Raw genomic sequence first — 15725 nt, forward strand, 5'->3', positions numbered from 1 at the left:
ACGCATGACTGCAAAATTTGGCTGAGATGCTCACAGTATACGCTATCCACGGAATGTGTTTCTTCGCCAAGCCCGAGGGCTGGTTCAGAACCCCTTGAAGTAACGGGATTAGAAACATGATAGGCACGCAGCTGGTAGTTTGAATGTGCCTACCCATGAGGTCATGCACCCAGGAAATTTCATAAAAATCATTTGCCAAGCCCTCGTCATCAGTATGAATGAAAAGTGTAAAACAGCATCAGGAAACCTTTTTAATTCTTGGTGTGTGCAGGGATGTACCTTTACCGATATTGATGATAGTTGCCAAACAGAACTTGTTCAGGAGCTTCAACATTTTGTAGTAGTGCTCTTGCTAACAGAGTCATAAAGCCATCACCTGGTCATTTCTCGCAGCAAATTCATTAACCAAAGATGCACCAACAAGATGGTCTTGTCAAATAGGCGACAAAAGCAACAATATACATGCATGTATATCAAAGTGCTTGGTTGTCAGGCTTCTAGCAGGTATTTGTCACTTGGGACAGCAGTACACACACAATATCATTCAGCAATGCAAGAAAAAACATTAGGCCCATTCAAATAAAAAAAAAAAGCTTTTAATGGACCAGCTCTCCCAGATGTCGCCATGAATAAGAACTGCTCTGATGGCATAATTTATTTGGCTATCATATATCATGCAACATTAGGAAAGCAGTTGCAGATTTGTTTTCTTTTCTAAGTCTTTACACAAAGCAGTAAAATGTTCTAGCGGCATCACACCCAAAAGAAAAAAAAACAGCAAACAATTGTTCTTGACACACTTATAATATGTATATATACCTATGTTTATATACACGCAACTCCTAGTGCACATCACTGAATCAATTCATAGATGGCAATTTGTTAAAAAGTCAAACACTATGGCAACACCCAAATTTTTAAGAGCCCCCAACCACAAGCACAAAAGAAAACTGTGAACAAACAGAAATACAAACTGCAAATTACAACGTCATGGCTGCCCCCAATAGTGCCATCTCCAAACACTTTTCATCTGCACAGAATGGGGTCTACAAAAGCAGACAACCACATGTACAAAATGGAGAGTTCATACGAAAAAAAGGAACATTTTCAGTGCGCAATCCTGAAGCATTAGTTGAGTTGTTCAAAATGAATTAAGTGAACCTACAATGCAAGCAGCTGAGTCCATTTTAACAGCCTTAGGGAAACTGTGTAGACTTCTTAATCACTGGAACAAAAGTTTCTCTCACAAAGGCATACTTCAGAAGCAAGAAAGGTTAGCCTCTTGTCTTGATACATGCCAAACAAGACAAACCCAGTTTCAACTGAAATTACAAAAGACATCAGCCAATTAGTTATGTGGCTAGACAGATACCATAGACAGGAGAGGCAATGCTGACAGTTATGCAATTGAGATAAGCTTCAAGTGAGAAGAAGAAAAAGCCACTCTCAAAATAGCTTTTTCTTGTTCTTTAAGAAGACGACACGAGAAAAAAGAGATGTAGTTCCAACCTAGAAAAGAATCTTAAAAACGAAGCTGCAAATTACATTTTCAGGAAAAGGCAGGAAACATAAACCCTTAAAATGACAAAATAAGTAAACAACAGAGCAGCTTTCGCAGTGCAAGAACACCCACAGGTAAACTCGGCAGACAACTTCTTCATGCCCATAAAACAAGCAGAGTGTAAGAAGGAAGGAGCAAAAAAAAAAAAAAAATAAAGCACACAGTCTTATGCTCCACCTACACACACTCTCTCTCTCTCTTTATCACGAGAGAATACTTCTTTCCGGTGGCACCACACTTCTGGCATTGCAGGGTGTTTCGTTGCACACAGGCGCACGCACACATCACGCGCATCGGCGCCGACACAGACTGTGATAGTAGGCTCGCCTCAAGTGTCCATGAAGTTTCTGCTGCAATAACAGCTGCACGGGAACGGACAAGCAAGAGCCACACAAAATTGAGAAAGGCAGAACCACAGAACAAAAATAATAATAATAAAATAAAAGGAGAAAGCTGAAAAACTATGAGCAGTCTTCTTCCTATTTGCTTAGCTGCTGCTTCAAGTGTTGAAGGAATTCATAGTAGGAAAGCGCTGACTCCGTTCGGTCATCAACCATGTGCTGCACAAAAAGGTGCCGATCCTTGCTGTCTTCCCTGTGAAGCAATGAGAAGGCGTAAGCCAGTGAACATACAATGGAGGCCTAGCAATACGTCCACTAGCAGAAAAATGAATAGCAAAAACTAGCACATCTTTACAAACTGTTGGCAGGCACCTATCAAGCAGTGTCAGCTAAGAGGAAACCAACAGGCCCCTGCAAGGATTTTCTAATGCAGCCAGACATTGAACACGGGTATCATTTGCGACCCCTCACACTAAGGAAAACATTGATGCTCTGGAAGTGATTCAACAGAAATTCATCTCTTCATTTTTCAAAGTACCACATGACTGACTTCTCAACTTACGTGATGTGGCAAAATAAAATACCAGAATTTCAACTACGTTGCAAAATTATAAGAATAAGGTTTCTTTTTCTCCTGAAAAACAACCTTGTCACCTTAGACGACCCTGATGTGTAAATCAAGCCTCGGTAACTTGAAATCATCATGCTGAATTGATAATGCCATTTAGAGCAAACTAACAAGTTCACACTTTCCTTGAACAACTACACAACGGAACGCATTGCCCCTATGTATGCTTCAGAGCAGTGATTTGTTAGACAATAATGTCATAATATGCAATGCAACTTTTTTTTATGTATATACTACTGTACATAACAAATGCACTTCTTTCTGGAAAGAATTGCGCAAAATTGGGGTGGTATTAATTATGTGGAGTACAATTTTGCGCGATCCTTTTTTTTTTTTCACGACCACCTCTAAAAAGCAGAAGCATGGTATAATTTGGTGACTGATATGGCATCTGACATGACGTAATAGCAGCCAAATCCGAGGCATTTTGCCGTGCCACAGTGCCGGATTGGATGCTTGGCATGCAACAAAAGTAAAAGACATATGGTACGATTCGTCATTCGATACGGTGTTCAACGTGCCGGAACACAGCAAGATTTCGATCCGTAGCACCGGATCGGAACACCTGATGGTCGCTGCCATTTTTGCGAATCCTACGCCGTATCAGACGCCGAATCGTACAGTGCGTCTCCTACTTTTGTCACACGCCAGATTTCTGATCTTGCGCTATGGTATGGCAAAATGCCTCAGTTCTGGTGCTTTGGACACCGTATCGGACGCCTAAACGTACCATGCGTCTCCAATGTCATGGCAGCAAATTTATGGTGTGATCATTATGCAAAGAAGAGAAAAAAGCACTTTTTGATGGAAAACGTGGAGGGCGTTTGAATAAGGTACTGCCTTTTTTTTGTCTAAGAGCTGTTATAATTTGGAGCATTTATTGTCACAGTCAAACAGGCACTAATTGTTGTGCTCTACTTATCTCAGACCTGCCACCCTTAAAGAACTACAGTGAGCACAAAAAATACCAAATTTTTGTGGAAAATACTAAAATTTGTTTGACTATTCAATATGTTGACTGTTTATTAAAGATTCGCAGACTTCTCTCTTCTGCATGGATGCTGTGAACAGGCACTCTGCTCTAACAGTCGCAACAACAATGATCTGCACTGCAGACAAGCAGAAATATTTGTGAACATTATGAATGAAATATTCTCGTAATGACTGCCAAAGATTCAGCTGCCATAATACAGGTGCTTTCTTTTTTAAAGTTCAGATAATTTAAAAACATCGCCTGTGGCATCTGGTGCAAATCTACTTATTCAGCTGCATTACTCGAAGAGGCAGACATTACTTACACTGGAAATCAAACTGCATAATTGAATAATTACCAAAACTTCACTAATCAACCCTTTGAAACTAATAACTTTAGTGTACATACTACAATATACAAATTGAAGCCAGTAATTTCACAAGGCATATCCACTTTCAATGAATTGTGAAACTAGGAACAGATCTGAGATCATCATCAGCCTGGTTACGCCCACTGCAGGGCAAAGGCCTCTCCCATACTTCTCCAACAACCCCGGTCATGTACTAATTGTGGCCATGCCATGCCTGCAAACTTCTTAATCTCATCCGCCCACCTAACTTTCTGCCACCCCCTGCTACGCTTCCCTTCCCTTGGGATCCAGTCCGTAACCCTTAATGACCATCGGTTATCTTCCCTCCTCATTACATGTCCTGCCCGTGCGCATTTCTTTTTCTTGAATTCAACTAAGATGTCATTAACTCGCGTTTGTTCCCTCACCCAATCTGCTCTTTTCTTATCCCTTACCGTTACACCTATCATTCTTCTTTTCATAGCTCGTTGCGTCGTCCTCAATTTGAGTAGAACCCTTTTCGTAAGCCTCCAGGTTTCTGCCCCGTAGGTGAGTACTGGTAAGACACAGCTATTATATACTTTTCTCTTGAGGGATAATGGCAACCTGCTGTTCATGATCTGAGAATGCCTGCCAAACGCACCCCAGCCCATTCTTACTCTTCTGATTATTTCCGTCTCATGATCCGGATCCGCAGTCACTACCTGCCCTAAGTAGATGTATTCCCTTACGACTTCCAGTGCCTCGCTGCCTATTGTAAATTGCTGTTCTCTTCCGAGACTGTTAAGCATTACTTTAGTTTTCTGCAGATTAATTTTTAATCCCACTCTTCTGCTTTGCCTCTCCAGGTCAGTGAGCATGCATTGCAATTGGTCCCCTGAGTTACTAAGCAAGGCAATATCATCAGCGAATCGCAAGTTACTAAGGTATTCTCCATTAACTTTTATCCCCAATTCTTCCCAATCCAGGTCTCTGAATACCTCCTGTAAACACGCTGTGAATAGCATTGGAGATATCGTATCTCCCTGCCTGACGCCTTTCTTTATTGGGATTTTGTTGCTTGCTTTATGGAGGACTACGGTGGCTGTGGAGCCGCTATAGATATCTTTCAGTATTTTTACATACGGCTCGTCTACACCCTGATTCCGTAATGCCTCTATGACTGCTGAGGTTTCGACAGAATCAAACGCTTTCTCGTAATCAATGAAAGCTATATATAAGGGCTGGTTATATTCCGCACATTTCTCTATCACCTGATTGATAGTGTGAATATGATCTATTGTTGAGTAGCCTTTACGGAATCCTGCCTGGTCCTTTGCTTGACAGAAGTCTAAGGTGTTCCTGATTCTATTTGCGATTACCTTAGTAAATAGTTTGTAGGCAACGGACAGTAAGCTGATTGGTCTATAATTTTTCAAGTCTTTGGCGTCCCCTTTTTTATGGATTAGGATTATGTTAGCGTTCTTCCAAGATTCAGGTACACTCGAGGTCATGAGGCATTGCGTATACAGGGTGGCCAGTTTCTCTAGAACAATCTGTCCACCATCCTTCAACAAATCTGTTGTTACCTGATCCTCCCCAGCAGCCTTCCCCCTTTGCATATCTCCCAAGGCTTTCTTTACTTCTTCCGGCGTTACCTGTGGGATTTCGAATTCCTCTAGACTATTTTCTCTTCCATTATCGTCGTGGGTGCCACTGATACTGTATAAATCTCTATAGAACTCCTCAGCCACTTGAACTATCTCATCCATATTAGTAATGATATTGCCGGCTTTGTCTCTTAACGCATACATCTGATTCTTGCCAATTCCTAGTTTCTTCTTCACTGTTTTTAGGCTTCCTCCGTTCCTGAGAGCATGTTCAATTCTATCCATATTATACTTCCTTATGTCTGCTGTCTTACGCTTGTTGATTAACTTCGAAAGTTCTGCCAGTTCTATTCTAGCTGTAGGGTTAGAGGCTTTCATACATTGGCGTTTCTTGATCAGATCTTTCGTCTCCTGCGATAGCTTACTGGTTTCCTGTCTAACGGCGTTACCACCGACTTCTATTGCGCACTCCTTAATGATGCCCACAAGATTGTCGTTCATTGCTTCAACACTAAGGTCCTCTTCCGGAGTTAAAGCCGAATACCTGTTCTGTAGCTTGATCTGGAATTCTTCTATTTTCTCTCTTACCGCTAACTCATTAATCGGCTTCTTATGTACCAGTTTCTTCCGTTCCCTCCTCAGGTCTAGGTTCCCTCCTCAAATCTGAGATAAGCGCTGCCAATCTTGCGGTAAAAATGCACTGTTCTACATTTTTAACATTGAAGCTGAAGAATTACTGGTCAACCACTACATTAGATCGCATATCTCAAAATGGGCGTCACCCTCAGAATTCATTCCAAGTGAATATGACTTTCGAAGCCACTGGCTACAATTAATAAATTACAATATGTGTTGTAATCAGTTTAAAAGCTAGTCAGTGAACCTCTGTTAATTAGTCAATATTCATTTCTCATGTAAATAATGTCCGTTTCTTGGAGTAATCCAGCTCATGTAGGAGAATTGTGATACATGCCACAAGTGATGCACATATACATCCATATAATGGAGAGGCCCAAAAAATCAGGCCATAGGAAATTAGTCAGTGACTGCATTTACCTTTTCAAAGTTGGTTTTGCGCAAAACTATATGCAAATGAAAAATCAAAATATTTGTGTTGACATGAGAAACTCAAAGGAATGCTTAAAATCAAGCATTCTACGATAAATCATAAATGTTAACTGAAGTATGTGCTTTTCAATGTACTATTTATTGTTTTGTTATTGTACTACTGCCTTTTTTGCAAGAGCTGTAATAATCTGTTTGGAGCATTTGTTGTCATGTTAATTGAGCACTCAGTGTTGTGCTAGAATGTATTCTCTAACATTGTTCATGGTTTGTGATGCACTACTGTTTTGCACCAGTGCTCGTATAACTCCTGGAAGGGTCCACATTTTTGAGCCTTCAGTATTGTAAAAAAGTTAATAATAATAATAATAATAATAATAATAATAATAATAATAATAATAATAATAATAATAATAATAATAATACATATTCCTTGAAATTAATCAGGCTTTAGAATTTTACCAGATAATCTTTAGGGGGCTCTCTAATATCTACATTAGGTCTACTATTTGAAAAGTTTCACCTAGACATCTCCAACTCTCCTCTGAACAAAAAATAGCTATTTGATTAGGTCAACACTACACCACACCTAAAACACACACACACACACACACACACACACACACACACACACACACACACACATACAAAAGAATAAGAAACAGTTGACAAGGCTAAGCTCGACACAACTCAGATGTATCCAAGAGCACACACCTGATCACCCTGAGTGGGCTGTAGAAGGGCCGTCTTGACTGCGTCCAAGAGAGGAAGTTTCGTACCCTTTCCGACTCTTCAGTTGCCAACTGGGGCAGCTCATTCTGCAAAACACAAGCCAAGAATGTATTTTTCTGATGGTGGTTAAAGCAGAATGCATGTGCCAGTGCATGCAATGTACAGTATGAATTACTTCCGCTATTTCAACCAGTGTTGGCACAGAACGAAAACGAAAAACAAAACAATATTTTTGGCCGGAACGAAAACATAACCGAAACTTTATTTATTATTTTGTTTCGGAGTGAAACCGAAATATTTTTTAGGTCTGCAATCTGGAACAAGTGACGTCAGGCAACATCAGAATTAGCGCATATCTCAGGGCTCCCTCCCCATAAGCACGTATCTCAGGCAGCGATAGTGCGAGTGATAGCTGGTCGAGCACTCCTGCAATCTAAGCCTGCCACTCAGTGCACTAGCACATCGTAGCAAAACCCAAGGCTTGCACTCTGAAGAGGTTATCGTTTCGTTTTCTACAGGTACAATGCTTTGTTATCGATGTTGTATCGTTCATGTCCGCCTAAATTCGTTTTATCGGAATAGTAGTCTAGCATATTGGCGCATACACTCAATGACGTGCTGCTTCCGAAATCATGCTCAGTGCTCTGAGCATGATCTCAGAAATTATAATTCACTTACTGACAAAAATAAGTAGTATGTATTTATTGGTACTTTGCTTATAAAATTTTTGCATGCCAACCAAAACTGTTATGAACTGCTATGGAACATTTTTTTTTTTCTTTCTGGAGCAGAACTGCAACAGAACTTTTTTCAGAGGAACTGAACTAAAAGCAGAGTGAAAAACATTTCGTTCCAACACTTTTATTTCAACACCAATGGGGCATGCGAAATTCATTCTAATTATCTAATGCTCAAATGAAGTTTCAAAGCGCACCAGTACGTTTCAAGATATTTTAAACATAGCCAAATCTTTTGGTGCTCAAGATAACCTCAAAGGCCAAATGCAATGAAATTTAACTTGTACCGAATTTGTTCCAAATATGTAGATACTCATGCAGTCAATGCCAAATTTATAGGGCTAGTAATTACAGAGCACATTAACCAATACAGCGAAAATAGACTTTAGCAGACGAAATGACGCCAGGCATGCTGCTCACAGAGCATGCTTGATACTCAGTGTACAGATCAAACTGTACAGAATGAAATCCCCTTTCCAACAGTACTTGTTACAAACAACATGCTTATTAAAAATAATATAAAAAAATAAATATCTACCTAAATATATTGTACCAGAAAAGAAAATATTCCATGAAAACATGTTGCTCTGCACAAAAAGAATGTAAAAAAAAAATTCTAAAACATTTTCAACACAAAGGACCAGCTTTCTATGTAAAGCGTTTTATGAGATATACAAGAAAACATTAGCCCTAGTGACTAGCCCTAGCAAGATGCCAAGGTTGACTCCTGGCAGTCTTCAAATCCAAAGCACAACTCAGCGTGGCCACCGGCAAGTGATCCCACCCCAAAAATGTTGACACCTCGTTATTAAGAACTGCGAACTTTAGAACATGCAGGATATCTTTACGTCGGCACACAGCAGGAATGAAGCAGGTCAGAGAAGAAAGTTAAACTCAGTGCTGAAATCTGACAAACTGAAGCTGTCTTCTGTGTCAGTGCTGCTGCCACCAACCAAAAACTCATGTGCAGATAAATCAGAATCAGTAGAAAAGTGACATTTCTGTGGAGGAGTGGTGCACAATGTCAACACTACCTTGGGAACTACGAGCGCTCGTCAACCCAACTGTGCCCAGACACCGGAGGTGCCTTAAAGAACACCGCACAGATGAAAAAGGTAAAACAAAAGCTAAACTGAAGAAATAGTTTCTCTACAACCCATTAGATAGCACAAGCTGTCCAAAAGTGCTCGGAAAGCGGTAAAATATGAATTTGCAACCATTGATAATGGGCTACTGATGGTACAGGGTGTCTACCAAGTTGACATTTCCGAATTCCCCGATTTTTCCAAGTTCTCCCCAACTCAATTTGCAATATTCCCTGAGTAACACAGAACTTTGTTTTATGTCAAGACGGGCTCCCTACATCATGTCGCCCAATGGTGTCACTCTCTAGTAGGCATGTTAAAAAATAAAAAGCAACTTAATCCAGTTTGAATAGTAAGGGGTAGTGTTTATTTTATTCAAAAAGAAAACAGAAGGGAGGGGGTTAGTAAAATGCACAGCGAATAAAATATCTTCTAAAGAAATAGTAAAACCCATTGCAAATCGAGTCAAACATTCTCAAATATGAATATGAGAGAGATGCATACAGAACATTTTCGAATATGAGCTATTTCTATCAACTGATAGCAAGGTAATTGTTATGAGGCCCGAACTTTATCACAAGTGAGATTATAAGCCCGTCTACCACAGTGACAACGTTTTCTTGCTGTTGCTGCCGTGCCCACGGTCCATTCACTCATTGATTGAAATGTTTAGTAGCATAGGTACCTATGTGGGGTCATTGCTCCTGCTTAGTGGTGACATCGAGACAAACCCCGGTCCCTCTGTGGCAGATCAGCTAAAACTTATATACGAGGACATACAGGAAATAAAAATGGGCAAGGCTGAAACTATGACAAAGTTAGAAGCCATTGATAAAAAGCTAGAAAAAATCACAAGGCTTGAAAAACAGGTTTCCGACTGTCTGAAAAGGATAAGTGATCTTGAAGGTGACCTTGCCTTCACGCGAAAGAAAATCGATGAACTGGAAAATAGAAGTCGGCGATCTAACCTCATCATTTATGGCGTAAAAGAGGAACAAGGCGAAACCCCAGAAGTTCTGCACGAAACAGTTTCTAAGAAAGTTTTCGGGGAAGTGCTAGACTTTAATACCCCAGCCATTGAAAGAATCCATCGCCTCAGAAACCGAAAGCCGAACAACGAAGACGATAAAAGCAGACCCATAATTCTGAAGTTGCTTGATCACCGTGACAAAGTGACTATTCTAAAACGATGCTCTAGGCTAAAAGGGTCCGGCTATTCAATCGGCGAAGATTTTTCACGACCTATCCGGGAAATAAGAAAGAAGTTGTGGCAAAAAACTAAAGCAAACCGTGATCGCAAGGAAAAGGTATTTCTAGTCTATGACAAAGTCCGCATTGATGGCCGTCTTTTCGCCTGGGACAACGATTCAAACGATATCGTAGACTGTAAAAAAAACGAAGAACACATCAGCATGCGGACGCGCAGTGCTCAAAACCGCAATCAGCTACAATCATAAATTTAAACGCGCGCAGCCTGGTGAACAAATTCCACGAACTAGAAGCTGTTCTACTTGCTTACCAGCCCGATATCGCCGTCGTTACAGAGACATGGCTTCACTCGAACATTTTAAACCAAGAAATTGTGCCACCGGAATATGCAATTGTACGCAAAGATAGAAAGACAAGAGGTGGGGGCGTTGCACTGCTGTTTAGGCAAGGGATATCTTACAGCGTCATGCCCGAGGCTACAGGCATCGAGGCTGTTTGGTGCACCGTCCGTCTGAAAGATGATGTCTTCCATATTGGTGCAGTTTATCAGCCGCCTGATGCTGAGCCTCTATTCTTGGAATCTCTCTCAGAATACATGCAACAACACATCTCATATGGCAGCAAAGTAATAATGGCGGGAGACTTTAACTTGCCTGACATAAGGTGGAACTCAATGACTCCAGGAAATGTTACGCTTGACACCATATCAGATATACAGTTAGCATATAACCTGACACAAATTGTCGATTTCCCAACCAGGGTAGTCGGTACCTCAAGTTCACTCTTAGATGTTGTGTTTATTAGTGACCATTTCCTTGAGAATACTGTTCACGTTGAACCCCTTGAAGGATTATCTGACCATAAGATAATATTTTGTTCTTTACAATTCCCAAGTCCTGTACGAACGCTCGGTCCTATAAAGCGAGTGCTCTCGTTCAAAGATGCAGACGATGCAGCTATCATGACCTACCTTGCCTTCAATTATCAAAATTTTTTTGACCTCATTTCTGACCTGCAGTCGTCTATCGATGTGGTGTGGACCGAGTTTAAAGCCATTGTGACGCATTGTATAAACGCCTTTGTTCCACGAGTTCAAAGAAAAACTAGAAAACGCAGTCCATGGATATGTCGTGATATAATCCACTTGAAGCGCAAAATAAAGAGACTTAGGAAAAGAAGAAAGTCGCATATGTGTAAAAAAACTGACTCGGAAATAACACTGCTAACGACGTCATTGAAAAGTAAAGTACGTTGTGCCAAAAACAGTTTCTTGAAAAATTCATTACACAGCTTTATCAGGAAATCGCCTCAAAAATTCTGGCGCTACCTAAGCGTGAAGCGCTCTAACGTGCCCTCCATGAATGCTCAGGAAAGTAAACAAAAAGCTGACGCGTTTAACAAGTACTTTCAATCCATTTTCACCGTCGATAATGGTTCCCTCAACCACTTCGTCCCTAGCCACTGCCAAGAAAGCACTTTGGGCACCCCAAAAATATCACAGGCTGGCATATTATCTCTCTTGTTGAATTTAGATGAAAAGAAAAGCGATGGTCCAGATCAAATTCCGAACAGTTTCTTGAAAAGGTACGCAGAACCAGTAAGCAAGCTTCTTCATTTAATTTTCTTAAAGTCACTCCGTGAGAGCCACCTTCCTGCAGAGTGGAAGGTTGCAAAAATAATTGCCATACCAAAATCAGGTGACACATCTTCCTTGTCTAACCACCGGCCAATTTCTTTAACATGCACGTGCTGCAAAATACTAGAGCACATAATCTTGAAACACTTAACAGAATTCGTGGAAGCAAACAATTTAATCTATTCAAACCAGCACGGTTTTCGAAACGGTTTATCAACAGTCACCCAACTCGTGGAAACCCTTCACGACTTAACTCAAAACATTAATGAGCAACTACAGGTAGACATAATCTTTATGGATTTCTCCAAAGCGTTTGATCGTGTTTCCCATGTTAAATTGCTTCACAAACTTAACCGCCTACTTGGTAACGGCCCTGTTGTTGGTTGGATCAGTGACTTTCTGTCAAACCGCTCCCAATACGTAGAATACAATGATCACCTTTCTGATGCTGTCCCTGTTTTGTCCGGCGTTCCCCAGGGCTCAGTACTGGCCCCACTTCTGTTCTTATTATACAGAGATGATATAACCAACCAAGTCGACGTCACCATTCGCCTCTTTGCAGACGACTGCATTCTTTATCATACTGTGCGTAACCACGAAGATCAAGCAAAACTGAACAAATCCCTAAATAAGGTAGTGCAGTGGTGTGCAGACTGGCAAATGGTGATAAATTCTGATAAAACTGTCTGCATGTCGGTCACAAACAAAAAATCAAGTCTGCAGTTCCCGTACGGTTTCAACGGCACTATTCTACAAAGCGTCACCCAGTATAAATACTTAGGCGTAATCATCTCATCCGACCTCACCTGGAATGCGCACATACAGTACGTAGCTAAAAAAGCCTTGAACAAACTGTTCTACCTCAAACGCACCTTATCGCATTCCACCAGCCAGACAAAACAGCTTGCTTACGTCAGCCTCATCAGACCGGCACTCGAATACGCCAACATAGTATGGTTTCCACATTCCAAAAACCAAATTCATCCGCTGGAACGCATACAAAGTAAAGCTGCTCGATTTATCTATAACCGTTTCAAACGCACAGATTCACCAACCGAACTTCTTTCTCGCGCAGGCCTCGCTACCCTAGAAATTCGAGCCAAGGTTCAACGATTGAAGTTCCTATACTTGGTATTACACAGTGCACTGAAATTGGATCCCGCCACTTTTCTAAAGTACAAGCTCACTAGACCGACTCGGCATAAACACGCTTTCACGCTAGAGGAATTTCTTTGTAACAACAATACTTATTTCTTTTCATTCTTTCCGCGAGCTGTGCGAGAGTGGAACTGCTTAAACCCTGCTATTACTGCCCAGCCCACACTAGAAACATTTACCAATCATCTAGAAGAAGCAATCGCAATCACAACTTAGTCTTTTAGTTATTTTTTTTTCTCTCTTCTGCAAGAGCAACTGTGTGAAGACCAGTGTGTTACTCAATAAAAGAAAGCGCCCATGTTTTTCTATGCTAACTCCTTGTTTGCTCAGTGTTTGCTCAAATTGTACTTTTTTTGATGACCATATGCCCACTCCTGTAATAATCCCAATCGGTATTGACAGTATTGTGAAATAAAAATAAAAATCTCGCAACAGCTGGTAAGTCAACCTCAACTGTCCTTGACATACTCTCAGCCTGCACACAATGCCTCAGTGTTGCGTTTCATAATTTTAAAGAGTTTTTCTGCTTGGATGAGGGACACTTGCATCTCAGCATCAGCCAACACTTTGCTTTTAGAGTGCAAGCTCCTTCAAAAAAGTGGCGGCATGCTTCCTTTCCTGCTTATTTCTGAATGCATAAGTCCTTTGTCTTCTTGTTCTCCTTCGGCTGTGCGTTCGCCACACTGACTATTTGAAGCATCCTCTTGGACAATTGTACAGCCAGCGTCCAATTTTTCGGACTCCCTAGGGGTCGCGAAAACGTCCGAAAAAATGAATGCATGTCTTTTACAGCCCTTAAGGGTTCAAATCGCCACAGGCACGTCCAAAAAAGCTCTGAAGGCCTGCCAGTACACTTATTAGGAATATCAGTACTTGTAATGTGACGGGAGATGGCGGGTGCACGCGTGTAAAATTAAGGAATACATACAGTGTCCCGTGACAGTTGCCCCTTCCCACACTTATTATGCTTCACAGCGTAACAATACTGTAATGAGGCAAAGCTGGCTTTCGGGAACCGGCATTATGCAACGCGCCATGCTTTCCGAACTTCGAAGCCAATCGCGATGACCACAAAGGCGGTATCGGTGCCATTGCTGACAGCGGCGACTTCTTTCAATGAAAAACACGGCACAGAACGACAAGAAGCTTAATACCTAACCTCGAAGCAGCTAGGCCTAGCATTGCCGCGTTGGTGGCTATGGTTGCAGGCGGATCTGCGTGCGAGTGTGCCGGGTCGAGGCAGCGAGGTTATCAAAATGACGGTGGTGGTGGTTTTGATTAATGCCATTTCGGACCTGCGGCCACGGCAAAAAGTCCGGAAAATCGGATGGCAAAGGGTTCTTGTGTCCGAAATTTCAGACGTTTGTATACATTGACCCTATGGGGTACGTAGTTGTGCCGCGAAGCCGTCCGAACTATCTGGCGTCCGGAAAGTGAGTCATTGACTGTACTCTGGCACCTCCTCCAGCCGATGCGGCATCAAAGAACATTCGTTACGATTCCTCTCTGTTGCTCGAGCCAGCATTACCACGACTTTTGTTCCCTTTCAATAAAATTACAGCTAATTTTCCCTGATAGAAGCACAAATTCCCTGAGGTTTCCCCAAGTTTTTCCAGACTACTCAAAATCCCCGAGAATTCCCGGTTTTCCCAGTTGGTAGACACCCTGTGGTAAAAGGTGTAGGCAGAAAATTGTTAACAAACACAGGATTCTATGTGTATCTGGTGACGTGATGGTTGCATGTTGCGTAACTGTACACCAGATAAAGTATTTATGATTTACAAGTTCTCCCGGTTGACCGGATGCACAGTTGTGAATGGCATTACATACGCATATAAAATAACGCAAATAAGTCTTCTTTAAATATGAAACAGACTCTTGTAAACTTTACATAATTCCACACAATCCTTATATACCATATTTACTCGATTCTAACACGCCCTCGATTGTAATGCGCACGTGTTTTCCGTGACACCCCCCCCCCCCCCCCAAAAAATGAAAACCTCGATTGTAACGCGCACCCGTTTTCCATTACCAAAAAAAAAAAAAAGAGAGTACAATACCACGCACCTCGTGCTTTCATATAGAAATACAATTTTCTCTCATTTGGAAAAAGCAGATTCATTCCTAATACACTAAAGTTGCAATGAATAAAAACACAAATGGAAGCGGTGTACCTTGCCGCCAAGATTTTCACTGCGCCAGTACGAGTCGCGTGGGGCAATAGATATCACTCGTCGTCACTATCAGACAACTCCTTATCGCTAACAGACCAAAGCATTTTATCCTCGGTGCCGTCCATGGCATTCGAAATCCCGCACTAAAGGCCTTGTTGACCATGGCAGACGGGGTTGTGCACCATGCATCTTTCACCCATCCAGCAAAGTCCTGCAGCGAGGAACGCTTCATTTTATTGGCGGGCATGAATTTGTGGCAGCCACTGACAAGCCATTCATTCGGTGTTGAGCGCCTGAATTCTATCTTTCACTGGTTTTTCCAAACAAACATCGAGCGGCTGGAGCTGCGATGCTATGCCGCTGGGTATCTCAACAAGGTCAGTGTTGCATGCAGCCAGCTTGTCCTTGATTCACTGGTCAAGGTGGCACCTGAACGCGTCGAGCACAAGCATCCCACGTAGACCCAAACTGCCGCCGGGTCTCGT

General features: G+C 41.7%; 1 protein-coding gene across 2 annotated transcripts in view; it reads right to left on the reverse strand.

Moving 5' to 3' along the window:
- Positions 1-232: 232 nt before the first annotated feature.
- Sec24AB (Protein transport protein Sec24AB) overlaps positions 233-15725 on the reverse strand; it is a 152044-nt gene continuing 136551 nt past the window's right edge. For both annotated transcript variants that reach the window (XM_075690742.1, XM_075690734.1), the window contains 2 exons: positions 7221-7324; positions 233-2155 (listed from right to left, as the gene is read on the reverse strand). In XM_075690742.1, the coding sequence (XP_075546857.1) occupies positions 2041-2155; positions 7221-7324 (219 nt within the window). In that variant the 3' untranslated portion in view covers positions 233-2040. The remainder of the gene's footprint in view (positions 2156-7220; positions 7325-15725) is intronic.

This window comes from Dermacentor variabilis, chromosome 1, assembly GCF_050947875.1.
Source record: "Dermacentor variabilis isolate Ectoservices chromosome 1, ASM5094787v1, whole genome shotgun sequence".
In the NCBI taxonomy this organism is placed as follows: domain Eukaryota; kingdom Metazoa; phylum Arthropoda; class Arachnida; order Ixodida; family Ixodidae; genus Dermacentor; species Dermacentor variabilis.